This window comes from Haliotis asinina, chromosome 3, assembly GCF_037392515.1.
Source record: "Haliotis asinina isolate JCU_RB_2024 chromosome 3, JCU_Hal_asi_v2, whole genome shotgun sequence".
Classification (NCBI taxonomy): Eukaryota; Metazoa; Mollusca; class Gastropoda; order Lepetellida; family Haliotidae; genus Haliotis; species Haliotis asinina.
Window position 1 is genome coordinate 43,767,658 of NC_090282.1, and position 27,898 is coordinate 43,795,555.

The following is a 27,898-nucleotide window of genomic DNA, read 5'->3' on the forward strand; positions in this document are numbered from 1 at the left end:
TTGATGTGTTCTGTTGAATGAAAACTGCAGTCTGTCTAGCATGAGAACACTGACAGAATGAGGGAGATTTAGACTTTTCTGTTGTGTTTTAACTCAGCTGTACTCAGCAAGTGCCATGTACAGTATCAGATTTGTTATGATTGTGTACTAGTATTTTGTTGTGTTTAGGGAAAGAAGGACAAAGGCATATTGACCAGGTAGTGCACACATTCTCATGCAGTCTGAGGACTTTGATTAAGAATCTGGTGTAATAAACTGTCTGGTAGGTCGTGAAAACTGCTGTAGTTGCTCATCATGCTGGTTTCCTGAAAATGACTGTGGAGTAAAACCCACCCTTCTGTTTAGCAGGTGAACACTGTCAGAATGAGGGAGATTTAGACTGTTCAGTTCTACTGTAACTGAATGCTCTGTGGCTTTCGACACCGTCAAAATGAGCACAATGACATCATCATTATCTCAGTCTCAGGAATACCAGAGTTTCAGGAGCACCATTCCACAGAAGAAGGTATGTGTATCATGTTTATGAAAGTCTGTATTTCATTTTCCGCTACCTACTGCTTTCAAATATGTGGGTATTTCAGTGATTTTTACTCACTTAAGAATATGCCGTTGGGTAAGTATTACTAAGCTGGGATGTACTGCCTTATGTCATACCGTATCAAAATGAATATAATGGAAATGACTGCATAAAAATTCTCTCATCCTATTCTGACAGTACAATACTAGTCCTTTACTAGCAGTACAGCTTGATAGTCATCAGTGATTTTCTTTTCATTATGCAAGCGTTTTTTATGGCCGGGGTATATATGGTTACCCTCAGTGTCCATCCCTCCGTACGAACACAGGGCTGTACTTTAACCACTTCTCCTCCAAAACTTATACATGTAATGGTGTAATGTCATATTTGGTTTTTTTATTAATTTATTTTTTTTTGTAAGTTTTAGAGACATCTGAACTTGTGTATATTTTGCCAAATTTCTCCATGATGATAGTATAAGAGGGGACCAGGTGGGTGGGAGGAGGGGGCTGTATGTTATCCACTTCTCCTCAAAAACTGCTTGATGGAATTCATGTAAATTACATATGTGCTTTATAGGAATTTTAAAGGCGTGCATCTCATATTTTGTTTTTGTACTTTATATATTCCTCTAATTTTAATGCCATGTGAACTTGCATAAGTTTTGTTGAATTTCTACATGAATATAGTGTTATAGGGGATGAAATCTATCCACTTCTCCTCTAAAGCTGCTGAGTAGGATTGATTGAGCTTCTACATGTGTTTCATTGGGACTCTAAAGGTGTGCATCTCATACCTTGTTCATCCAGTTTCGTAATTTTATCACTTCTACAGATGTTTGAACCCGTAATTTGGATCTGTTCATAGTGTTCGTCCCATACAACAGGGGTGTACTTTATCCACTTCTCAAAAACCACAGCACATAACATATTTAGCTTACATATACCTTTTATAGAGACTCTAAAGGTGTGCATCTCATATTTTGTTTTTGTATTTTATTGTTTTTTGTATGTTTAGAGACAATTTGAACTTAAATTTTGTCGAACTTCTCTCTAACGATAGCAAAATAGGGGATCCACCTCTCCACTGTCTAACAGAATTGATAACGCTTATGCATGTGTTTCATTGGGACTAGACAGGCGTGCATCTTATAGTTGCATAGATGTTTATTGAATGGGTTTAGTTGAAACTGATCACCAGATCACACTCAGTGTAGGGAACTCTTTCTTCAGCAGCAGGGGCATCTGTGTCGCTAGACACAATTGTTTCTTGTTATGAATATATTCTGCATACATTTGTTTTAGTCTTGTCTAATATTTCAAATGGGTAGGTGGTACGCAACAGTTGTTCAGTGTGTAATTGGAAATTTTTGTGCATATTTTACCCAGATATACATATTATCTCGCTATTTGTCTAAACTTAAAAAAAAGGAAAGGAACATGCACTTGCTAATCATGTTATGATCTGATATACTTCAATTTCAGATAGTAGTTGACGATGACAACAGCAAAGAGTGGACACTGTACGATGCAGGACCAAAGACCATCAAATGTCCGCTCATTTGTTTCCCACCAGCCAGTGGTGGAGCAGACGTCTACTTCCGACAAATACTTGGCCTGTCTGCTGCAGGATTCCGAGTGATTGGGGTAAGAAGACTCAGTAGCAAACACTCTAAGTGTCACCATCAACCAAGGATACACAACAGATGAAAATTATTTGTACACTTTCGCATGTAATTTTATCGACATTATCTTAAAGGACTTTTCTGTAGCAATTGTTGTGTAATACACAACAACTATGTGAAAGAGCCTGGGGATGAATATTGCAACAGAGTAAATCAAGAGGTTACCAAGTGTATAATGACTCACCTAACCTTCTTTAAAACTTAACCCGTGAAGGTCGGGGGTAGAATAGGTCTTCAGCAACCCATGCTTGCTGTAAAAGGCGACTCACTGGATTGTCAGATCCAGACTTGATTATTTACAGACCACCGCCATACAGCTGGAATATTGCTGAGTATGGCATAAAACTAAACTCACTCACTCACCAGTGGGGTGGGGTAGCCAAGTGGTTAAAGTTAGAATTATGCTTGTGGAAATAAATTTTTATGGAGTAATGTATCTTCATTATGCCCATTCAAGATTTGTTTCAAAAATAATATCAAGTCCCAAATTATGTATGCATAATTTTTTAAGCATGGATGGAAGCCTTTACGTGAGGGGTGACCTTGTCATCTGAGTCAGCACAATTCACTTTCCTGCAGACATACCAGAACCATATGCTCATAGGTTCAAATCTGAGATTCATGATGTTCCTATACCCATACTTCCTGGGTGCACTGAGTGGTAAGCATGAACATGATCAAAGACCCACATCCAAACTTCCCATGATAGAACTGAACTACTGTTTGTTCAATGTTCCAGCATAACTATGTTTCAGGTGGAATACCCTGTATACTGGACCATGAAGGAACTCTGTGAAGGCTTCAGAAAGTTATGTGATCATCTACAACTGAATAAAGTAAGTTATTTCTCTTTGTCCCCAGAATTTCAGAACATGAGTTTGCAGGAACTTTGTTACAGGTTGTCATGGCAGCGTGGCTGGAATATTGCTGGTTGCAGTGTGAAACAGCGTGCAAACAGTAATTGAGAATGGATGCAGATAATGTGCACTGCAGGTCACAACACCAGTAACAGAAGTCTGCCTGAGTCATTATAACTAATGTCATTGTGGTCCTGGTAACATTGTATAAGTTTGTTTAACAGATGACCAGTGAAGATCTAGGTAAGAATTGGTCTGACTCTTAGTGACCCATGCTTGTCATAAGAGGCGACTAATGGAATCGGGTGGTCTGACTCACTCACTTGGTTGACAGATGTCATCGTATCCCAGTTGCATAGATGGATGCTCATGTTGTGGATTGTCTGGTCCAGAATCAATTATTTACAGACCACCGCCATACAGTTTGAATATTGTGGAGTGTGGCCTTAAACAGCAAACCAGCCAGGCTGATTTATGTTTTCTTCACTGAATCATTGAACTTTAGAGCAGGCATGATATTTTGGATTGAGGTCAAGTCCACTTTGTAGAAATAGATTGCAACTGGCATATCAGGACTCACTGTTTTATGCCTCTGACCCCTAAAACCTGTTCCTTCGATTCCATCTGGCTTGATGATAAAGACTGAATCGATTCCTTGCTGTGTTTATTCAGGCCATTGATGAGAGCCTGGAGGATCTGTACACAGAGTTTTATCATAGCATTGTAGCTTTCCATTTTTTATTATTTAACAACCGTATGTTGTTATGTTGTTTATCTTTCACCCCAGGTTCATATATTTGGGGCTTCTCTGGGAGGCTTCTTGGCTCAGAAGTTTGCGGAGTTCACTCACCGCTCTCCACGGGTGGCGTCCATCATTCTATGCAACTCTTTTTATGACACATCCATCTTCCAGCAGACAAACTCTGCCGCTACGTATGTACTACAGCCAACTTCTGTTTGATTTTACGACTACAGCATTTACTGTCATGGGTGTAGGGGGAAACAAAAGCAATGATTTATGCTTCCTTTAACAACACTAGGATTCACAGGTTATGGCTTAAAATTGTGACTTCACGAAAGATGTTAAGTTCATTACCAGTTACAGATCTTCATCTTCTTCATAATTATTCATCAGATGCGGGAGGTCAAGTTAGATTTTTTGCTGACTACTCAATTTACTTAAGAGATGTATCCATGCTTTCAGATTCTGGATGATGCCAGCACTCTTTCTGAAGAAGATGGTGATGGGAAACTTTGAAAAAGGTGTTGTTGATGCTGAAATTGCAGACTCTGTTGATTTCCTTGTTGAAAAGGTATGAATGTTATGCCAAGGCTCACTAAATACAATGTTTGTTCCTAATGCAGGATATTAATCATCCCAAAACACACTCGCTTGATAACCTATATATTACTGTTCAGGTTTATTCTTAAACCTCAAAACTGTTATACTGTTGTTAAACCCAGAGACACAGCTATTGTATTGTTGTTAAACCCAAAGATACAGCTATTAAGCTGTTGTTAAATCCAGAGATACAGCTATTATACTGCTGTTAAACCCACAGATACAGCTATGATACTGTTCTTTAAGACAAAGATACAGCTGTTATACTGTTGTTAAACCCAGAGACACAGCTTTTATATTGTTGTTAAACCCAAAGATACAGCTATTATACTGTTGTTAAACCCAAAGATACAGCTATTATACTGTTGTTAAACCCAGAAACACAGCTTCTATTATTGTTGTTAAACCCAAAAATACATCTATTATACTGTTGTTAAACCCAAAGATACAGCTATTATACTGTTGTTAAACCCAAAAATACAACTATTATACTGTTGTTAAACCCAAAGATACAGCTATTATACTGTTGTTAAACCCAAAGACACAGCTATTATATTGTTGTTAAACCCCAAAATACAACTATTATACTGTTGTTAAACCCAAAGATACAGCTATTATACTGTTGTTAAACCCAAAGATACAGCTATTATACTGTTGTTAAACCCAGAGACACAGCTATTATATTGTTGTTAAACCCCAAAATACAGCTACTATACTGTTAAACCCAAAGATACAGCTATTATACTGTTCTTTAAGACAAAGATACAGCTGTTATGCTGTTGTTAAACCCAGAGACACAGCTATTATATTGTTGTTAAACCCAAAAATACAGCTACTATACTGTTAAACCACAAAATACAACTATTATACTGTTGTTAAACCCAAAGATACAACTATTATACTGTTGTTAAACCTAAAGATACAGCTATTATACTGTTGTTAAACCCAGAGACACAGCTATTATATTGTTGTTAAACCCAAAAATACAGTTACTATACTGTTAAACCCAAAGATACAGCTATTATACTTTTGTTAAACCCAAAGATGCAGCTATTATGCTGTTGTTAAACCCAGAGACACAGCTTTTATATTGTTGTTAAACCCAAAAATACAGCTACTATACTGTTAAACCCAACGATACAGCTATTATACTGTTGTTAAACCCAGAGACACAGCTATTATATTGTTGTTAAACCCCAAAATACAGCTATTATACTGTTGTTAAACACAAAGATACGGTTATTATGCTGTTGTTAAACCCAAAGATACAGCTATTATACTGTTGTTAAACCCCAAAATACAGCTACTATACTGTTAAACCCAAAGATACAGCTATTATAATGTTGTTAAACCCAGAGACACAGCTATTATATTGTAGTTAAACCCAAAAATACAGCTATTATACTGTTGTTAAACCCAAAGATACGGCTAGTGTACTGTTGTTAAACCCAAAGATACAGCTATTATACTGTTGTTAAACCCAAATATACAGCTACTATACTGTTAAACCCAAAGATACAGCTATTATACTGTTGTTAAACCCAGAGACACAGCTATCATATTGTAGTTATACCCAAAAATACAGTTATTATACTGTTGTTAAACCCAAAGATACAGCTATTATACTGTTGTTAAACCCAGAGACACAGCTATTATATTGTAGTTAAACCCAAAAATACAGCTATTATACTGTTGTTAAACCCAAAGATACGGCTAGTGTACTGTTGTTAAACCCAAAGATACAGCTATTATACTGTTGTTAAACCCAAAAATACAGCTACTATACTGTTAAACCCAAAGATACAGCTATTATAATGTTGTTAAACCCAGAGACACAGCTATTATATTGTAGTTAAACCCAAAAATACAGCTATTATACTGTTGTTAAACCCAAAGATACGGCTAGTGTACTGTTGTTAAACCCAAAGATACAGCTATTATACTGTTGTTAAACCCAAATATACAGCTACTATACTGTTAAACCCAAAGATACAGCTATTATACTGTTGTTAAACCCAGAGACACAGCTATCATATTGTAGTTATACCCAAAAATACAGTTATTATACTGTTGTTAAACCCAAAGATACAGCTATTATACTGTTGTTAAACCCAACGATACAGCTATTATACTGTTGTTAAACCCAGAGACACAGCTATTATATTGTTGTTAAACCCCAAAATACAGCTACTATACTGTTAAACCCAAAGATACAGCTATTGTACTGTTCTTTAAGACAAAGATACAGCTGTTATGCTGTTGTTAAACTCAAAGACACTGCTGATATGCTGTTGTTAAACCCAAAGATACAACTGCAGTGTCTTCAGGGAAGTAATAAATCCTGTTCCCTTTTCCTTTCCATGATACAACTGAAAGGGATGTAAACGGGCATTAAATCCTAATGCACACAAACGTAACTTTATAAGTTAAACACAGCTTCATCCTGAAAACAAAATTATCTCAAAGCAAATCGGCATCCTACAATATCCAGTCTATCATATGTCAATTCATTTGTGGGACCCACTTGCTGCCAGAGCATTGTCTTAGGCATGATCTGAATGAACAGATGCTAACAGATGTTAGTTCAGTTATCTATCATGAGTCAAGAGGCAGAGCATGTAGTAACTTATAAAACAGATGGACAATGAGTGTTACACCATACACACACAGCAATATTTCAGCTATGTTCCTAAGATAATCGAGTCTGGACCAGTCAGTCCAGTGATCAACATCATGAGCATCATTCGATGTAGATGAACAAAGTAATGGCACTCACAAGTTATTGTGACAAATAGATATAGGTTATTTAATGTAGAGATTTAATGAGATGGATAATCGAGGATTATGTTTCTTCTTGTCTCTTTAACTTGACAGTTGGACCAACTTAGCCAGCCAGAGTTGGCATCAAGACTTACGCTGAACTGCATGAACTGCTACATTGAACCACAAAAACTGCGAGGAGTCGAGGTCACCATAATAGATGTAAGTCTGTTGAGGGTGCTTTGGTATGTAATGGGTGCGATAGTGTCTTGAGGGTGCTGTGGTGTGTATTGGGGGGGCAAAGATCTGTTAGGGTGCAGTGGTTTGTTAAGTATGCACCAGTCTCTTAAAGGTGCTATCATCAGTAATGGGTGCTATGGTCTGTTGAGGATGCTATGGTATGTTATGGGTGTTCTGGCCCCGATTTCTTGAAACAAACTTAAGTTTTTACTAAAATTTCAAACTGAGTTTGACAATTTGAAATAGCTGAAATTTTAACTCAACTGCATTTTGAAAATAAAAAAGACCAAACAGCTTAAGCAATATATTCACAAAATGCAAACTGTCTTCTATTTTTGAATTTAATATCAATTTCAGTACATTCTGGAAAATATAATTTCTCAAATTTGAGTACAAACTCTAACTTAGTCAAAACTCAGACTTAACTCTGTTTTGAGAAATCGGGGCCTGGTTTGTTGAGGGTCCTGTGGTATGTATTGGGTACAATAGTCTGTGGAGGATTCTAAGGTGTGCAATGGTTTGTTGAGGGTGCTATGGTTTGTATTGGGTGCAGTAGTCAGGAGGGTGGTATGTAGAGATTGTTGGGAGAGAGCTATGGTCTGTTGAGGGGACAGTGGTCTGGTCAGGGATTTGTGGTATGTTGGGGTGCTGTGGAATGTAATGGGTGGTATGTAGAGTTTGTTGGCAGAGAGCTATAGTCTGTTGAGGGGATAGTGGTCTGGTTAGGGAGTTGTATGTTGGGGTGCTGTGGTAGATGTGTAGGAGAAAATACGCCTCCGGGATTTCCCTCCCCTTTCGGTTTACATTGTCTACCAAAGCTGAGGAGGCATGTTTTCTATAACATACTGTAAAATCATTTATTTTCGCGCGGCTTAATTTTCGCGGAAACAGAAAAATTGACTAATTCGCGCGGTTTAATTTTTGCGCATCATCAAAGTACAGAAATAACACAGGCAACTGTAGACTGTAAAGAAAACACTGATCCTAGCTGTCGTCCTGTCACCTGCCTAATTAGCTGGGGAACCATGGGCCTTCCGCTACGTTGAGACACGCAATGGAGCACTGAAGAATCCTTGTTGAGATTTGCGTAAGAAATCATTGACCTATGTGACCTCGACCCGTGACACGCTCGGCCAATCAGCTACTCAGAAAGCTCTGTGCACGTGTACCAGTATTGTCAAACCACTACATGCGCAATGGATTATCCAGACCTACGACAACATATCCAAGAGGAAGGATTTAATCCAAAGCGGATTTCGCCAAGCTGGACTTTCGGACTAATTCACTAGTAGCAGGTGACCTGACATTTTAAATTTAGTAGAGTCGTGTGTATCGTGTCAATCTGAGACACTGAAAATGAACTATTGACGTTGAATGACGTGTACTTGTAGTCAAATTACTAGCAATACAAAACTAAAACTCAAAGCTCTTTGTTTTTATTTCCACAATTTATCATAATTATTCGCGGAAGTTTTATTTTCGCGGATAATTTTTTTGCGCGAAAAGCGCGAAAATTAAACCCCCACGAATAATAATGATTTTACAGTATGTACCATCAATGATGGCTAATTACAATGTAGATGATCATTTAATGAAGCTACATAACAATAACTGAAGTGTACGTAAAATCCAAGTAATGGAAGTAACTATAAATAGATAATTTAACCCCTCCACCTTTGTCGGCCCAGTGGCTTTGTGCAGTAGTACGCCTACCTACGGATAAGAGATTTTTTTAATGTTGACGTTCATATAAAGTTAGGAAAAGTAAGCGGGAAGCGGTCTTACTAATGAAAAGTTAAACCTGGGAAGCAGTCTTACTAACAAAAAGTGAAACCTGTCCCTCCAAAACAAAAACCTCAAATGCGGTTATTCTGGGAAAACAAGAGATGGCCTAATATAGAAGCACACTTCAGGTTTACATAATGGGTGGTAAGTAAAGTTTGTAGGGGGAGATCTATATTCTGTTGAGTGTACTAATGCATGTGTAGGGCATCAGTGTGTGTTAAGGTCTCCACTGTCTGTTGCAGGTGTTTGATGACTGTGCCTTATCTCATGCTGTGAGGGAGGAGATGTACAAATGTTACCCTGACGCTAAACGAGCACACCTGAAGACTGGTGGCAACTTCCCTTACCTCAGTCGCAGTGCCGAAGTCAACGTCTTCATACAGGTACAGCACATAGATTACAGTGTTACTTCATAGGATGATGTGCATCAGTGAGTGATCACCCAAGATCAAGCTTAAAACTTTAGGGCACCAAAATACTCGTACACCTTAAGGATTGGGACAAGGATTTATCTACAGTTCCAATTTAAGAGCTTTTGGCAAGCAAACTTGTTGAACTTCTTTCTTCAGTTCTGAAATATTTTCGTATCATATTTAGTATTCAGTGATATAACCTAGACATCACAAGGCACAACTACAAAGTTATTTCTTAGGCTGGTTTTGGTCTGGTTTGAAAATCTGTACCAATATCAATATTATCAGTTTTTACCAGTTAAATTGATCATCTGACCAAATCTGTAATGTATTCAGTGAAATAGATCAAAACATGCTTCTTTCTCATATCCATTTGACAAGGTTCTGGACCCCATTTTGACATGATTTTAGCCATCATCTTTGGATTATTTCATTTGGGGAAGGAGCTTTGAATTCATGACTAAAAGTCTGTAAACAAAGTGATCTGTCTGTTACAGATTCACTTAAAGCAGTTTGACACTACCCAGTACCATGCCAAAGAAATCACAGCAGAAGAGCAGGAGAATTATAACTCGCGTGATGCCAATGCCAACATAAGCGAATCCTGAGGCCCCGCCATGACCCCTCAAGGCAGACTGAGAATCTATCATGTCTTTCACATAACAGGAGAGTAAAGCTTGGCATCTTCTACGCATCAACTACAACAAGCTGCTGTGATAGCCCAAATATTGGCGAAGGCTGCTTGAGGTTGATGTAATGACAATAGCAATGTTGTGCAACTCTTATCTTCTCTAATGGCTACAAGGTGGATGGAGGAGGATAGCAAGGACATTGTTATGTATTTCAGCAGTCAGCTTTGGAAAACTTGGTTTGGATGTGTCAGGTTGTTTTACGTATTCTAACATGATTTTCTCATTGATTCTCATAGGTGAGAAATAAACATTGATTGATGCTTCTTTAACTCATTATGTCCTGCTCTGTGTCCTTGTTTTATTGTTCTTGTTGGTGTTTTAAGATTTGTTGCTGTTCCAGTGAGTAGTACCTTGTTCAGTATTTTAATCCTAGCTCTTATTCTGGACCTCTCCTAAGGAGTGATTGAAAGCAGCTAGATACTTCATGACAGGCATCTAAAGATGTCATCACACGCAAGTGATAAATGCATAAATATCAAGCTGCAAGTTTGACATACAATATATATGATCATTTATGACTATCCAGCAAGTAAATAACAAAGTTTGTAATAATGAAACGAGCAATAATGTGATGTCTTGTCCCGTGTAATTTGTAGTGCATAATGACAGCTAATGGGGACTTAAGTTTCTCTTTGTTTGAGAATAGGTTTACTGCAGAATTTTAGTGTTTCATTTTGTTCCAGTATTTTTAAAGTGTTAACAGTGTCAGGACATCTGGTCATCAATGACCCTGTTATCAGGGATGCTTCAATATGCTGTGTACATTTGTGTCCGTTGGACATGCCAGCTCAGTGAGGATGATTCCACTTCTCAACCTGCCTGGTGACCTCAGCACCATCCCCATTGGTTTAGCTTAGTGGTGTATGTGGAAGATTACTTTAAAGCTGTTGAACAAATTCAATCACTCATGGCATAACTAACCAGGGTTTTGATGCATGTTATGAGACTCCAATACATGTTTGAATTGTCATTATTCCCTGACAGAGGAACCATATTGTTCGTGAAGATAGAGCTTCTTCAGAAGACAAAGATACACATTCCTGTGTTGTTCACTGTGGCATTAAGTTGATGACTACATGTAATTATTTCCTTGTCCATTAACACATGATTGAAGTTACTGTATACAGTTTTGATTTTGATTTTGAAATGGCAGACAGATGTGGCTTGATTTTAGCTGAGTGCAGGTGTAAACATTTTTTTCAGCATTGAGTTTACTTGTTTCATAGTCAAACCAAAAGGTTTATGTGCATCATCTTTTGAGACTACTACTTGGTGATTCTTTCTGATAGTAACTATCAGTTTGTGATTCTTTCTGATAGTAACTATCAGTTTGTGATTCTTTCTAGATTTGTTTGTGTAGCAGAGCCTAAAGTGTATCCATGTATATAAGCAAACTGCAAGTATGTAACATTTTCTCTTGTCAAATGACAATGTGCCATGTGGCTCCCATTTTCTACAAGAAGGGCAGAGTGCAATTGTGATATTGTGAATGCTGCATGTGAAAGAGGCTTGTATGACATCTCGACCATTTGATGCATAAATTCCAGTATTTTTCATTTCGGTATAATCCCTATGTACATGTATCACAAAGATATATTTCTTCATGACACGCTGTTACAAGCGGAGCATGTATTAATTTCATCTCAATTTCCAAATACGTATATACTTACAAAATGAAATCAGGGAACATACAGGAGAAAGATGAAGGTAGACATTTTTTAACTATGTAGCATACAGTTGATGGATGAATGATTTGATAATTTAGACTTGCACCAAGTACTGATTTTGTTACATTTGTTGTTATTAGACTGAAAATGTGATTATCCATTATCTGAACTGAATCCAAGAGTGTATGTTCATGGGGAGATCAAGAGAACAGTTACCCACAAAATTAGACATGACCAGGAACTGTGTGTATTTTGAAAAAGGAACATATTACTGTAAAATATTTGCTTTAATTGTGACTCAATTTGGGAGGAGTGAATTGTGCAGTTATTCTCCTAAGCCATAATTAATTTCACTTCAGTTGACTCCACAGTCTTGCTCCTCACAGCAATTCAGATGTAAAGACTATCATGAGAAGTGTATAGTAGGTTCTGAGACCTTGTACAAAGACACTGTTGGTTCACCAGTACAGAACGCCATGATACAGATTTCAGTGTGTCAGAATGCGAGGCCGTAACTGAACAGATTCTTGCCCATAATTTTAAAAACAAAGGACCTTAAGACTTGAAACAAAATATCTTTTCATTACTGTCCCAAAATTAGATAGTCTGTTCTGTGTTTTATTGCTTATCTTTGTAATGAAAAGAGGATTGCTTTGTGGAGCTAGGCAGTTTTATTAGCACTTCCATGGCTTCCTGCTTCACAACCAATTTTGCGATATGTTACTTAACTGTGCAAGATGTTTGTGATCAAAATGAGTTTGAATTATCAAAATCTCTGTATTATGGAACATATATAATCATGAGGGTTTACAAATTGTATAACCATAAACTAGTATATGATATCTATTGTTTCAGTGGAATGAATGTGAATATACATGATATAAAGTACAGTTTGTTTGTCAGTTGTTAAGCAGTTACATGTGTAACAGTCCCAAGTTCAGTCAGTATATGAATCATGACATGAAGTGGCCTGTTCCGGAGAGTGGTTGTGGATTACAGCCTCTGTCACAAGTGCTCTAGTGGCATGATGCCTGCAGTAGCATGCTATTCAGCATGTACTTTTGTGTGATGGTATGGAGATATTGAACTTTGTTTATCAATGACACCAAGCTTTACTCTCTTTTGATTGAAGCATTATATGCAAAATGTTTCCTGAATGACAACGCAAATTAGAAATTGTACATAACATTCTAGGTTATATTACCAGTATACCCAAATATTTTTTACTTCAAATCATGACTTGTATGAATCTTTGTGTAATAAATTTACTAATAATGTTCATGTGTTTTGTTAGCATGTTAGTTCACAGGTATTACATTTCATGTGATACTGCAGAACAGAATCAAAATCATGACCAATGTCTTTTCCCTAAAGGTTTTTCCAGTTTCAAGAATCCAGTATGTGACCGAGCTACCAGAACCACTTGCTCATTTACCCTGTCCTAATCTGTCTCAAGGCCTCCATAATTCTGAAATAATTCCCTATTTACAAACTGCCTCTCTGCAGCTGGAATATTGCAGAGTGTGGTGTAAACTTAACTCTCTCACTCAATAAATTCTCAGACATTGCATACTCTATGATAAAAATGCTGTTAGTGTGAAACTGAACAGACAAAATATTCATTGGAAGAATTTAGTCACAACATACTTGTATTTTAATGATTTTCAACAAACAAATGCAGCAATGTATGACATAACTTTAATTACGTCCATCCATATCTTTCATTCAGGTCATACAACATACCTATCACAAAGTCACTCTTTAATGTTGGCTTTCTACTGACTAAACATTCCTTTAACCCCATTTAGCAGCTTTAGGTAGTATTCTGCCTTTAACAGATCCCTTTAAGAGTCTTTCATATGGCGCAAGTGAGTGCCTCCCTTTTAGGAATCTTCTCCAGAGTATGTGAATGCCATTCTCTGAATACAGTCTCTGGTGGATGCCATGTTTATTGATGCGCTTCCATGCACTGGGGTTATAGAGGGGCTTAACCTTCTTCCCCCTCACAGACTGGACACACACACCAGCCCAGTGACACTGTCCAGGGGCTGGACACTCATAGTTCAGACTTGATGCACCAGAGTTGAAGAGTGTCCGGGACGAGAATTGTTGCGTCTGTAAGGAGCAATTTGTGGTTGATTTGGAAAAAATTGCAGATGACACACGGGATAACAATCTGAAACAAACAGCAATCCTTAGTAATCTGATAAATATCGTATCTCAATAGCATTTAAATACATTGTCACATCATACACTTTGGATCATCAGTGCTCACTCAGGCTGTAAAGAGGGATGTTGTATCATATAGACATTGGCAACTCTTAAATGATGGCTTGTATTCCATTATAGGATCATGCAATAAATCAAGAGAACAATGGGTGTTTTAAAGTGTTTGAAAACCCATAACAAGCATATTCTTTGAACCACATCCTCGTTTTAATTCTGGTGACATGACTAGGCTGAAAATTGGGAAAATAAGATTTCAAGGTTATCATGTACACAAATACATTTGTACGTCTAACATTTCATTTCCGTGCTTACTGTGCAAATGGAATTCTATTTCGGGTGAATGCTGGTTGTCAAGAGTTTGTTTCACAAAACGCAATTTGACACACAAAGGAATGGGGCAGTGGCAATCCCTTGCATTGCCATGCAATGATAAGCAACACTTTTTTCTGACTGGCTAAAATCTACAACCAGTCCTGTTGACAACCAGTCAGACCAGACATTGCAAGGTCGCTCATTTATTTCTCACTTTTTCTTCAAATACATTTACACTAACATAAAATCTCACATTATTACCAAGAACTGCTTTGTGTCAATATTATTGCACGCATATACCATTTGAATAGTAATAGACAAAAACAACAGAAATCTAGAGACTGTATGAAACTGAAGTGGGGCAAAGCATCATCCCAACTAACAAGTTTCCTTTGGAAAATGTGGTAATCAAGATCAGGTGCAATTTCGTCCATGAAATTAGTGGGATGCATGACCACGATGACGGAAGGGTGGGTACAAGTTACAAACTGCGAGTGAAAAGGGCTGGCAGAAGTCCTGCCTATGGTTGGAAATGGTGATCGATGAATCGTCCAGGCAGAGGAAATGTATCATCGTGCCTGGTATTATTTGCATGACCTTTATTGCTTATTTGGAAGTCGGTAATCCAAAAGTATTCTGACAGCATAACTGTCCTTATTCTAAACTTCACACTGGCATACCAATACAGTTTAGACTGAGTGATTATGTAATCTTGCCAGTGAACATTCTGTGCTAAAAATTCAGATACCTTCGATAACCTTTCTGTTGAAGGGGGTAACTCCAACAAAAACAACTAACTTACGGCAGTAAAAAATAATGCTCCAACTTAAAACCGTTAGGCATCAAATCGACTGTATGTGAGCCACAAGATACTGACAAAATCGCAGACTATACGGAATATTTTCATATTGTCATTACCTCCACATGTTTCCACACCACACGTTCCCAGTCACTTCGGTACTTCCAGGGTGCGCAAACTATATTGCGCGTACTACTTTTCTGAAGCGGTTCATAATACGGGAGACATAAGACAAATGCTGCTGATTAAAACTAAACTGGGATAATAATAATATTATGGTACTGCACAACAATGTCAATTCTAGTTTCGAAATATTCAGAGAGCAGGGCTTTAGTTAATGAACTATTTGCAGGAAGTGGAATGTCACCATTTGGAAGTAGTTCTAAGGATAAACATGGAGATGCCGTAAACAACTTTGACAGCGGAGTAAGTATGCCTCATTTATATTGAATTTCGGATATTTAGATGATTTGAATCAGATGTTGGTATACTAGAGTTACTTTCATTGGGTAAACAGGATTCCGATGTTTGACATTCTAGACCGAAAATATTTACCAAGGATACGAGATGTCTGCTCGCCAGTATCGGTACCTAGCCAAGAGCCGCGATGCTGTCTTATGGGTCATGTTTTGAGTATATAGGACCGCATCGCGACTCTCGGCTACTGAGTACCAAGTCCTGCCACAACAGATCTAAATCATGCCATGGAATGTTTATGAACATCTGATATAAAATGGAGTGGGAAAATGAAAAGATTCAGGAGACGATATAGGAAATGTTCGCCACCCACTGTGACCCAGGCAGATAAAGAAGGAAAGGCTAACCCAAATCTTAACCTTACCCTAACTCTAAAACCCTAAAACTAGTCACAAAATAAGGTGGCAAACGTATGATATAATCGCACCAAGTTTCACTCTAGTAGTCCCAATGTGAGATTAATGTGGCATGTATTTAGACAGTGCCTGTCCTTGATTTTTGACAGTTGAAACACCTGTTGGCTATTAGGGTCCTCAGTCTGAGAGTATAGATTTGAATCCTTGATTGGACACAAACGGAAATGTACTAGAATCTGTACTTCACCGTGAAAGTGTACTATCTGTTGGATTTGAACACTTTCTAAATGGCTTTGTATACCCTTCTTCAAAGATACATTACTTATGAAATACATGTAATGTATCCCAAAGCGAGCTGAATTCGACGTTCTGGTGATTTCGACGATTACATTGCCAGCACTATGTCGAGGAAGTATGTGCACGATCGGAGTGCAGAAACAGTTTCATTGGTAGGGCGGATGCCCAGTTCCTGTCGTGAGACGTTTTATTGACAATTGAAATCAAGAAATTAAGTTAAGAGCAAATAAACAACAATGTTATTTACCCTTGATCGTTAATACCACTTCAGATTCAAAATCAGTTGCCTGTATAACAAAAAATAGCAAGCAAAATTCAACAAGATCAGTCGTCTGCTAGTGACAGGTTATGTATGAAACAGGAAGCCACATGATCAAAACTCTCTCTTGCAGTGCGGAGGGAAAAGTATGGCTGAACAAATACAAATATACCTGGATGTGACAAGCGACTGCAGTTTCGCCGATACGATGTTACAAACTCTATTTTTGTTGGAAACACATGATGATACTTTTTTGTGAAATAGATGAATATACCTTTATCACTCATGGTTAGCAAAATCAACAATTCACTTATGATTGAGTTTGACATCTCCAAAATCCATTGAATTCCAACGAATATCACTACTACGGCATGATATGATTAATAAGTGTATTATAAGTGTATTATAACAAGCTGGATAGAGTAATATATTCATTAAGTATGAAATTATGTCACAGATGGAATGAGTGAACTTACTTCTGTATTGATCAGAGCACCAGATAATTTTTCAAGCATTTCGGAATTTACTCCCATGCCTGTTTGTGTATGAGTAATTGCATGTTTTGATGAGGAACTAGCATTTTGTGTACTCCCACTGGTTTATTATCTAAGAATTCAGTATTTTTACCTAGTTTCTTATCCTTATTGGGTAATTAGATGATGACACTGATGACATATAAATAAAAATGCTTCTCAGCAGACATAAGGTTTTAGTAATTCTTATATTGCCAAATAGTTGGCAGCTATCTATAAACACTCAACACGGAAGCCACGTCACTGCTACAGTAAACCCGGACAGTGGCTATGGCTATAATACTATGTGTATGTATAGGCACTGCTTTACATTTGCTAATGCTGTAGTAGAGTTCAGGCGCCACAACGAATTATTAATCACAAGCCTATTTAACTAGTTGAGTAAAGTACCCAAGGTGTTAGAGACCTTTTGGGTTTAAGGAGGCACTGATGCAGAGTGATTAATGTTTCTGGTCAATGGTCTAATTACGAAACCAAGCTGCAAGTTGGTCAGCACCGGCTCCCTTGACCATGACGGACACAGGGACTGGGCTACTGTCCACATCGGCAGAATTTCAAGAGTGAGACGGTTGGATACCCATCACATGCCATTGTTTGAAAATATCTTAGGTATTCCTTGTCTGATTGTAATAAGGTATCCCAGCAATATAGGTTTTTTCTAATGCCCATATGGTATAGTGACTGATCCAATTTGATCCTATTTGTGTGTTTTTACCTCAAGTTTTAACCATGTCATGTAAAGATATGATGTCTACAGGCTCCTAGCAAGCCATTAGTTTCATATAAGCCTGATAGATTGCAAACCTTTATCTTTAGATAGTATTGAGGTTTGGCTCAACTTTCATTGCGAAAATCATGTGTAATTTTTGGTAGCTACGCTGCTGATCTATTTTCTAAAATAGTAAAAAAACATTTGATTTGCTATTGTAAACTAATGACAACGAAAAATCTGAAACTTTTCTTAGGTAAAAAACCGATTATACCTATTTACCCATGTACACAGCAAATTCGTATATGTATTTCTTATGTAACAACAAAGTTCCATTGGTATCCTCAAAACATTTTCAGGCCCATAGGTGTTTGCAGACTGCATGGAATGCAGCCATTACTTGTCCCTTGCTGTAACCCACGTTTTGTGGTATAAACCTTCACATGTTATTTGTCATCATTCACTTGATGATCAGTTGATGGATTTATAACAGGTATAATTAGTGGTAACACCACACAAATTCCCATTCCTGCTGTCTACATTATACATTGAGGTCTGATGTGGCAAATGCATTACGTGTTATGGAATATGTGCATGTAAGTAATGCAAGAGAGTTTATCAGCTGAGTTACAAAAATAAACATCAATCAAAGGATTAACTGAAAACACACTGATTTATTAATTGTTAACCACAGTTGGAAGACACACGACACATGATTATTCATCACTTAACTCTCAAATATATCAAAACTAAACTTTGTTAAATTTTTTATATGTATCAGTGTGTCATATGTTCTCTGTGTCCATCCATGGGAATTTTTTGGATAAAATGTCTGTCCTGTTCTGTCACAAGATTCAGCCAAGGGAGGTAATAAATTCATTGGGCAGGACCGTAGGTACATCCAGGGTATAGTGAAGATTTATTGGAAACTATACTTTTATCGAGGGTGAAGTGAAAGCAGGCCATTTGCCTTTTGTTAACTTTCAAAATACAAACAAATATGATAAGGGACCATCCATAATTTATGGCTAGGGGTATGTGGGGTGGGTGTGTGTCATGATTTTAGGAGTGGGGACTTGTTACTCATTTTGTTCTGGGGAGGTAGGGGGCTATCAGTTTTGTACACATTTTCTGGAGGGCCTTCATTGATTTTGTACGACAAGTATGGGATTCACTTAATTTGTACTTTAAGTTAATGGGGTCATTCATATGGTGTGCACCCACGCATGCACACTTTTGAACTAATTTGGGTTATAAGACAAAATATAAAGACGTACATTGACTTTGTTATTTTTCAGTCCTAACAGTGTTTTGTTCAAAGGAGAAAAACAATAATAAAAGGAGTAACCAGTCCACAGAAATTGCTCTGCACTAGTGCCCCTTTAAGTGATTCTTTTGCATTTTTTGTACTCCCAGATTTGTGATTAAGTGAGCAAATGTCATTTTTATTGCATAAAATACACAAATGTGCACCTTATCTGGAGCTCTGATTGAAGTTATGGACCCAAAAGTGCCATATTTGTACAAGACATTTACTTTGCAGTGCTATGTATCATTTGTCCTACATTCTTTGAAAATGGGTGAAGTTTTGTAGACAGAGGCTTATACTCTATGCTCTATTGCTGTTAGCGCATGGGTCATACTCAAGGGGTGAAAATACGGCACGTTTGGAACAGCACTAGTTTCATATAACACAATCTCACGCCGTGTTACCCAATTTTAATATTGTTGATATATACATCAAATTAAAGGGGAAATGTTGCTCTTTATGTAACACGATGATGCAGATTAAAAACGAGCTTACCTTGAAAACGGCGAGCACTTGAAAATGGGGGAGTTTTTCAAATGTCAATTCCACACAGTTCCTCTTAATTCGTAGATATATAAAATATACCTCATGAAAGACCATCTTCTGATCTTATGGTACATCAATTTTTATGACATTTGAACTCAGAACGGCAGCAACATGGTGCTTTGAAAATACCCCGACGAAACTGGGCAGTGCCATCAAACGGTCCACTGGAGGGGACCTTTGACAGACTGCCCAAACTGACATTCACCTCGCTGTTGCAGATTAACTAAACAAACAACAGACACCATTTTTTGGTATTATTCATTGTAATATGTTGTCTAAACATATCAGAAGAAATAACTGAAAAAGATTCAATAGTTTTTCTGTAGTATACGAATAAAGAAACTATTCCAGGGTAAGTAGCCAAATCCAGTCAATTAGTGGGAGCCAGTGGTATAGCTAAATTAAGAAAATGCAAAATACTTGAGTTTCATATGATAATGATCAAATTATGATATAATCATGATACATATCTTGAAGAGGAACTCTTTTGCTGTCATCTTTATTCTTATTAATATTATTATCCGTCATTAAAGTCCTCTGTCCAGAAATAGGCTCAAGTATAGATGTGAATATGTGGTCATTATGGTAGCTGAGTCTGCATGATTTGTGTGACCGTTTTCTGACACTCAGCTTACACAAATGAGGTGTGATATCTGACCTGCAGGACTGTGCAAAAGTAGTCTTAGTAGCAGAAAATCTGATTATTGCTTGTTGACTCTGAAAAGCTTGCTGTAAGTGTACATGCTAAATAAGAAGTTCGGAGGTAGGGACAGAAATTTAGTATTTAGTTACATTTAATATATAGCATTTTGAAAATAAGCTGTTTGTAGCAGCCTGTGACCTCTTTTATTGGTTTCTTAGAAGTTGGTACATAACAGAAAGAGCAAGATATATTTTATGGATGAAACCTTCATATTCTGTTATCCTTATCAGTGTTAGATTTGGGTGAAATTTTGAGTGAGTCCAAATTGATGAAAATGATATTTCTGGACCCCCTCCAATGTGAAATAGATGTAAAATAGAGGGGTCCTCACTGAATTTGATGAGTCAAAACACTCCAAAACCCTCTCTTGAGTCAAAACTGCCTTATAGATTATTTACCAATGGAGATATCTCCACAGTATCATGAAATGAGAAAACAAAGCACTTCTCCCATCTGATCTTGTCAGCACTATATATCTGTATACAGTTGGCGTCGTTTTGTTGTTACCTACCAACTGTTTTGCTGCTGTTGTTGTTGTTTATCTCTTTCATGTGTGCCTTCATGTTCTTCTTTCCTGTTTAGTGTATGTAAGTCATTACTGTGTTTTATTATTTCACTCTTTGTTAGAGGAATAGTAGGCGAATCCATACCGAAATACAATGATTATGTTTTCATCTTTTCAAATATGTTGCCTTTACTATGATATCTTGCCAAACTAGTGATCTGTATTTCAACATGGCCTTGTAAACATTGCATTCATTACAATATTTATATATCTTCACAAAAATATAAACTGTCGCTGCATGTACCTGATACCAGTTTGATATGACTAATAAGACATTGACCATTCTGTTACCTTAGTGTCACCATGTGTTTAGAGGAACCTGTATTCATTCTGATTTAACTCAATCTGTATCACTGTTTTCTATCTCTATTTTGTTTTTATTTCTTAATTAATGACCACAAAAATAGCTATTCTTTGTAATATCTAAGGTTACAATCACCATTACAAGCCCCTTCGAGTGCAACCCCAGAGAGTGTGATTAAAATCAGTCATAGTTATTGAAGGCAGGCAAAATTATATCCTTTAGCTTAGTCAAACCTATTTTCTGATTGCCCTGGTTTCTTATGCAGGAATTTCTCTAGACTTGCCCAGAAGTACAAAATATAGGAATCGCGAGGTTCCTATTTAAAGTAAATATTGTGACAGCTCATACTTATGTGATGTCCTTATTGGGGTGACTTGAATTTCACAGAAATCAGGAACAAAGATTAGTACGTTATGGTATTGAACTGTTTGAGATTTTGTTAATAATTTAACATGATGATATTGTCTTCAGTGGCTCACTGCCAATAGACTATGTGTACAATATTGATGTCATGTGTCTGGAACTGGATTTCCAACATATATGAACAATACACTATTGTTAGTGTAGGCAGAATAAGCCATGCCTGCTTAATTACTTATCATGTGCTTTAACAGGTAGTTTGATGCATGCCATTGGATCCCAATTGGTTAGATCAGTGCATATGATGCCATTTACTGGTTGTGACTTTATTATTAGCAGACTGCTGTCTTATAGCCGGAAGGTTACTGAGTGTGGCTAAAAACTGCAAAAATCACAACTAGTGTCATTATTACTTAAAACCCTGGAGAGTGCTAATGGATTACTTTTGTTCTCACACAGGCTGTCACATGTACCAGGTGGAGACTGGACTGACACACTGAGACCCGCCTTTGTATCACCATGACAGGAGGGGGAGGCTGTTGTTGCCGGCGGCCCAACAAGATTTCACCAGCCCCAGGAACAGAAACAGAATACCACCTAGTGGAAATCAGACCAAAACGACATTTAAGAATCCGGCACATCAACCAGGTGCCCAGAGATGAAAAATTTCAAACTGAGATGGACACCTATTTAATGTACCGACGTCAGGGTTATCCATCCAGTCTTGTGACCAGTGGTCCTCTGACAGCACCAAAGAGGACAGTTGTCTCCAATAAGCCAGGTGGACCACATAGTGACATTTTGCCTAATACTATGAATACATCTGAAACACCTACCACTGCCAGTATTGTGTCACCAATTCCAAATGGAATTTCAGGGATGCAATCCAAAGAGTCAACCTTCTCTTGCAGTTCCCCTTTATATCAGAATGCAGTGAGATCTGCTTCAAGTGTTATGGTAACTGTTGACAGGAAGCAACCATATCAGGGAGACATTCATCATCCATTGGCTGAGGAGACGGCAAAGCCAGTTGCTCTAGAGATACCTGCTGTAGATAATGAGCCCAAATCAAAAGAAGTCCAGAACAAAACCACCTCTACTGACTGTGTTCTGTTCTTCATACATGGTGTCGGGGGGTCCAGTGATATATGGAAGCCTCAGCTGGAGTATTTTGCTAACGAGGGCTATGAAATCATTGCCCCGGACCTCATAGGTCATGGGTTTAGTGCTACTCCAAACAATGCAAGGGCATATCACTTTGATGAAATCATGGCTGACATGGAAGAAATGTTTGATAAATACTGCAAGAGAAAGAACATTGTTATTGGTCATTCATACGGGTGAGATAAATATGTATGCTTTTTGTTTAAAATAATTTGTATATATTTATTCAAATGAATAACCAGTATGTTAATATTGATTTTGAATTTTTTCAGTCATACTGGTATTTCAGACATAATTTTATAAAGAGTGCAAATAATTCAGATGTAGAGAAACTATGAACAAATACCGAAGTTTCTAAGATTTATGCTTGTGAAGATGCTTATGCTTTGTTTCCGATATGTTTATGATGTATGGTTTTGTTTACATTGGTTTCAGATGTTCATTTGCTGCTGTACTTGGTCGGAAACGGTCACGACGTGTGACCAAACTTGTGATGATCAGTGGAGGGGGCCCCACCCCACTCAACCCCCAGCCTGGCATCTTCTCCCTCCCTGTGTGTGTGCTGTGCTGTGTCAGACCATGTGTAGAGTGTACCTTTAAAAAGTAAGTTTCTTACATGGTTGAAAGTAATTTCATTCTAGGAACTTCACATGTCCAGCATCATTGATGACTCACGCAGAATGTCTGGGCCATGTAGCTCGCTTCATGGCCAGATTAAACCGCTAGTTTACCATGGCTGTTAAAGAGTGAGAGAATGAGAAAATTGGTCAGTTATAGTGAAATCAAACCTCAAGCACCCCCTGCATTTCATGTACATAATCAATGACACCCCCATGCAGCCTGTGTTGCTATAGTTTTTATGCATAGTTCTAAATATGAATATGTGCAAATTGTGCTGCCTCAAACCCATCCCTAACTATTGTGTGCAAAACTGATGACCCCCCCAAACTCAACAAATGCATGAACCCCACTTAAAATCCTCCTCCTCCTCTCCCCCAAACCCCAGCTAGCCCTAATTATCCTATATTTCCTCATCCTGACTCATGCTACATTGAGAGGCGTTTCGACTCATCAGTCAGACATTCGGACTCCCACAAATAAACCTATTTGCCACAAGTCAGAGCTATGAAAATATATCTCGAACATACTAAGACAGAGAGACAACATTTCAAGCGCCTGATCATTCCAAGATCTACTGAGACACCTATGGAAGCATAATGCAGCACTATCTCTGTATGAATGAGAGCTGTTATACTGAAGGCCTATAAAGCAGCAGGACTCGAGCCTCCATGACCCTCCAATCCACACGAAGTAAGAGCACTGGCGTTGACACTCATTCTACACGGAAACTTCTCGATATCCACTATAGTGGAGGGCTGCTTTTGGAAATCGAATACAGTTTTTGCCAATCACTACCTACAAGACATCACTATGGAGGATGTCGTAGGCATTCACCAGTTTTGGCCACTTGTTGCACAACTAATGGTTTCAGAAAGGCGCTGAGTTTCACTCACCCATGTATCACATGACTTGTTGAGACCAAGACAGTCTACAGAGTATAATGGTTGAGACTCCATGCACATGTCTAGAACAGGCTAGCTGGAAGGATTATGACCATGTACTTGTAATGAAGATGCTTGTACATGAAGAAAGGTCGCGACTGGTCTTGATTGGAAATCTGGGCATACACTTGCATCAGACACTAGCAGGATGCTAGCTGATGTAAATGTTATCTCATTCCAGTCAACAAATGTTTCTAGAGAAGTCAAGTTTGACTAGATGTGATCAGCTCCATCATACAGATGAATATTGGACAAACAGGACCAAACTATTTCTGTTATAGTTCCTGAAAGGGGGGAAGTACAGTATGGATGTACTTATATTATTATTATTTTATTATAAGTGTTCTTGTATAGCGCACAAATCAAACTGCAAGGCAATTTCTCTAGGCGCTAAAGTATTTATCCCTCGATCACCGGATGTCAATCTCAACAGCACATCATATTTCAATCTCAACTCCCTGGGGAGTATACAACTCTTGCTGCCACTAGGCGCACCGAGTTTATTGTGGCTCTCTCATCCTAACGAGGTAGTCAGCAGAATCCAGCATTGCTTGACCCACCACTGTTTCTGTCAGATTCTGTAAGGATAATAAGCATGAGTCAGGATAAGGAAAAATATGTAATTTTCTTAATTAACTTTATATTTTGTACTTATCCTGACTCATGGCGAAAGCCCCCCACAGACACTCTGAATTCACTGTAATTCTCCTGTCAGGTTTATGACATTCGGAGAGAGTGGCAAGCATGGCTGGTCATGTGACTGTATTGGTGGAAAAGGGAGGCTTCTGGTGGGTGAGTGTATATTGTACATCAGCGTCAGTGGGAATTTCAAGTGTTCCACTATCTTCGCATAGTGGGAAGAGATAAGCATAATAAGCATGAGTCAGGATAAGAATGAAATTTTATTCAGAAAGTTAGATAATTATCAATTGTTGCCAACTACCCTGGTCTGCCTGGTCAAGACTAACCTGGAAGCCATGATGAGATAGTGTGAGTATAACTGACTGCATTTTTCTGCAGCATTCATCCACTGCACTGATAGTGAAAGATTGTAACACAGCTAGTTTCAGGAGGATTATTTTATTTCAAATTTAGACTCAAATCTAGTTTCCACAGTCCTGTCACTTAACAAAATGTCTTAGCAACAAATCATTTATTACATACCATTATCATGATTATTGACTAGTTACTTTGTAATTCCCAAACTCACATTCTTTTCACATATCAGTGTCATGAGCAAGACAGCTACTTGATGCGAAGGAGATAGCAGGGAACACCAGTTACAGAAACTTATGTCTGGATTTCACAATGAAGGAATGTTGGGTTAAACAGAAATTAGTATGTGATAGATTAAAGCAGTAAATTCGAGCTCTACAACTGGTCAGGTTTAGACATATTCCTGTGTACAGTCAGGCCGCGTTAATCCGGACACTTGTGTTTTTCATCAAAAACGTTCGGATAGTGAAACGTACAGACTACTGAAGCGAACTTTTATGAACACCACTACAGTAGAGTTACTCTCCTTAGACATGGCAATACAACTGAAACTAAAGATCGTTGTGGCACTAAAGAACCCCTCGGGGGAGTCACACCACAATAAGTAGGAGGGTTGCCGAGGTGAGCGCAGAAGCTTGGGCAGCGAGCCTGAACGGCGCCGCCTTGGGTGCTGATCTTTGTGGTAGTAGAAAATAGCATTGTATTTCACCATGCTTATAGTATTCACGTTAACTCTGTTTAGTCAACACCCAGAGCTGTGTCAGTTCTGTTATGTAATTTGCTGACATGGTATTTTAGGCTCTATAAAGAACTAAACAAACATCCCTACATTTACACCAAGAACTAAACAAACATCCCTACATTTACACCATGTTACATGGCTATGAATATGTCAGTGTCAGATAATCTAGGAAGACTGGTAGTGGCAGTAAGTGCAGTTTAACAAACTTATCAAGAAGAGTGACTTGACTTTTGGTTTCAGCATCAACAGAGTGGTGGGGCACAGTAGTGGTTATAGTGGTCACTCATCTTTTTTCTGAAGACCAAGGGTTGGGTTTGCCACAATATGTGGAGCCCATGTGGAGCCCCGATGTTATTGCTGGAGTATTGATAAAAGCGGCATAAAACCCAACTCACTCATCATCAAAATAGTATGTAATTCAGTACCTCTCAATAACATTATCCTGAAATGTTCTGAATACGCTCATTTCAGGAGTGCATTTGCATCAACCAGGAGGCCAGTCATTTCACCAGAGGAAGCATTTGCAATCCCCACATATGTCTTACGCCACACAATGAATGGCCAGATTTGGCCAGATGGAGACGAACTGTTCCACAACTGGCTGATGTGTCCCACACTCCTCATCTATGGCCTTAAAGACCAACTGGTGTCACTCAGGGAGGAGAAGGACATGGAGGAGGTGGGTCATTTCACATTCCATCATGAGGGTCTGTTTGGTAGACTAAATGTTAACTAGGTTAAATGAGTTAAAATGTTTACTTGTTTAGCTGAAGAATTGGGTCAATTTCCATGGATACAGTGTAACTCAGAATTCTTTACCTTGCCAAATTTTGAAATTGAATTATGGGAAACATCTGCTGTGTCAAATTGTTTTCATTTGCAAGTTACATGAAGAAGGGAAAGCCTTACACTGGTATAGGATTTTGTTCAAATCATTAACATTTTAAGTGTGTATTTCGTGAACCTTTTGGAACATTAGTATGTTTTTAGAAAAAATATTCTCTTTAGAAATTAAACAAGGGTCAAATTTTATGAACAGCAGTGCTGACTCAAAAAGCAGGACTTATAATACTGAACTTATTTCACATTGTGACATTTTAGGCTATTGATTTCAAAACCATGGCAAGGTACACTGTTATGGCACTTTTCAGCAGTTTAAAAGTGGTGTTTAAACACACAATACCAAGAGGCATTTGATGGTTTAGCAGTTGCTTAGATGAGATATGTAGTGTTCACGTTTTTTCATGGACAATATCATGTAATGTGATGTTACTGTAATATTGCTAAAGTGCTGTAAAACTACACTAGCTGGGTGTAGCTCAGCTTCTTTGTTAGCTAAGGACCTGCTTTAAGCAACTCCTGAATGTTTCAGGCAATCTACCAGTCCAGACTGGAGGTCATCGAGGACGCCAGCCACATGGTGATGATAGAGGCTCCATCAGAAGTCAATCAGTTCATTAAGGAATTCCTTCATCAGTCATCCCAGTTTGTGGAAGAGGGCAGCCCAACTCGGGAACAGCAGGCCATGAGTCGAATGTCTCAGCGGTCTGCCAAGTCAGCAAAGTCAGCTCGAGGCGGCCCACACAGCAAAGTCATGAGATGAGGCTTCACAGCTGCTCTGTGACGAGACAAGTAAATTCAAGAGGTTGCCAAATTAGTGTTGTGACAGTACATTGTGGACATATTATTCTAAAATTTGAAGTTTCGTTTAGGTTTGTT

The 27,898-nt window shown here is 38.1% G+C and overlaps 1 protein-coding gene across 1 annotated transcript; it reads left to right on the forward strand.

The window, feature by feature from the left end:
• Positions 1-350: 350 nt before the first annotated feature.
• LOC137278898 (protein ABHD8-like) lies at positions 351-27,829 on the forward strand. The gene is made up of 12 exons (XM_067811397.1): positions 351-505; positions 2,002-2,163; positions 2,957-3,037; positions 3,846-3,991; positions 4,263-4,371; positions 7,275-7,382; positions 9,428-9,568; positions 10,096-10,200; positions 22,217-23,055; positions 23,315-23,482; positions 26,651-26,858; positions 27,552-27,829. The coding sequence occupies exons 1-12, from the start codon at positions 431-433 to the stop codon at positions 27,780-27,782; spliced, it is 2,373 nt and encodes a 790-aa protein (XP_067667498.1). The 5' UTR covers positions 351-430; the 3' UTR covers positions 27,783-27,829.
• The last annotated feature ends 69 nt before the right edge of the window (positions 27,830-27,898 follow it).

What these genes read in the sequence shown, in the direction of transcription:
- LOC137278898 (XM_067811397.1), top strand. Translation starts at nt 431, where the DNA reads ATGAGCACAATGACATCATCATTATCTCAGTCTCAGGAATACCAGAGT. An exon ending in TCGAGGTCACCATAATAGAT is followed by an intron (nt 7,383 to 9,427) that starts GTAAGTCTGTTG and finishes TGTCTGTTGCAG; the next exon opens with GTGTTTGATGACTGTGCCTT. An exon ending in GTTATTGGTCATTCATACGG is followed by an intron (nt 23,056 to 23,314) that starts GTGAGATAAATA and finishes CATTGGTTTCAG; the next exon opens with ATGTTCATTTGCTGCTGTAC.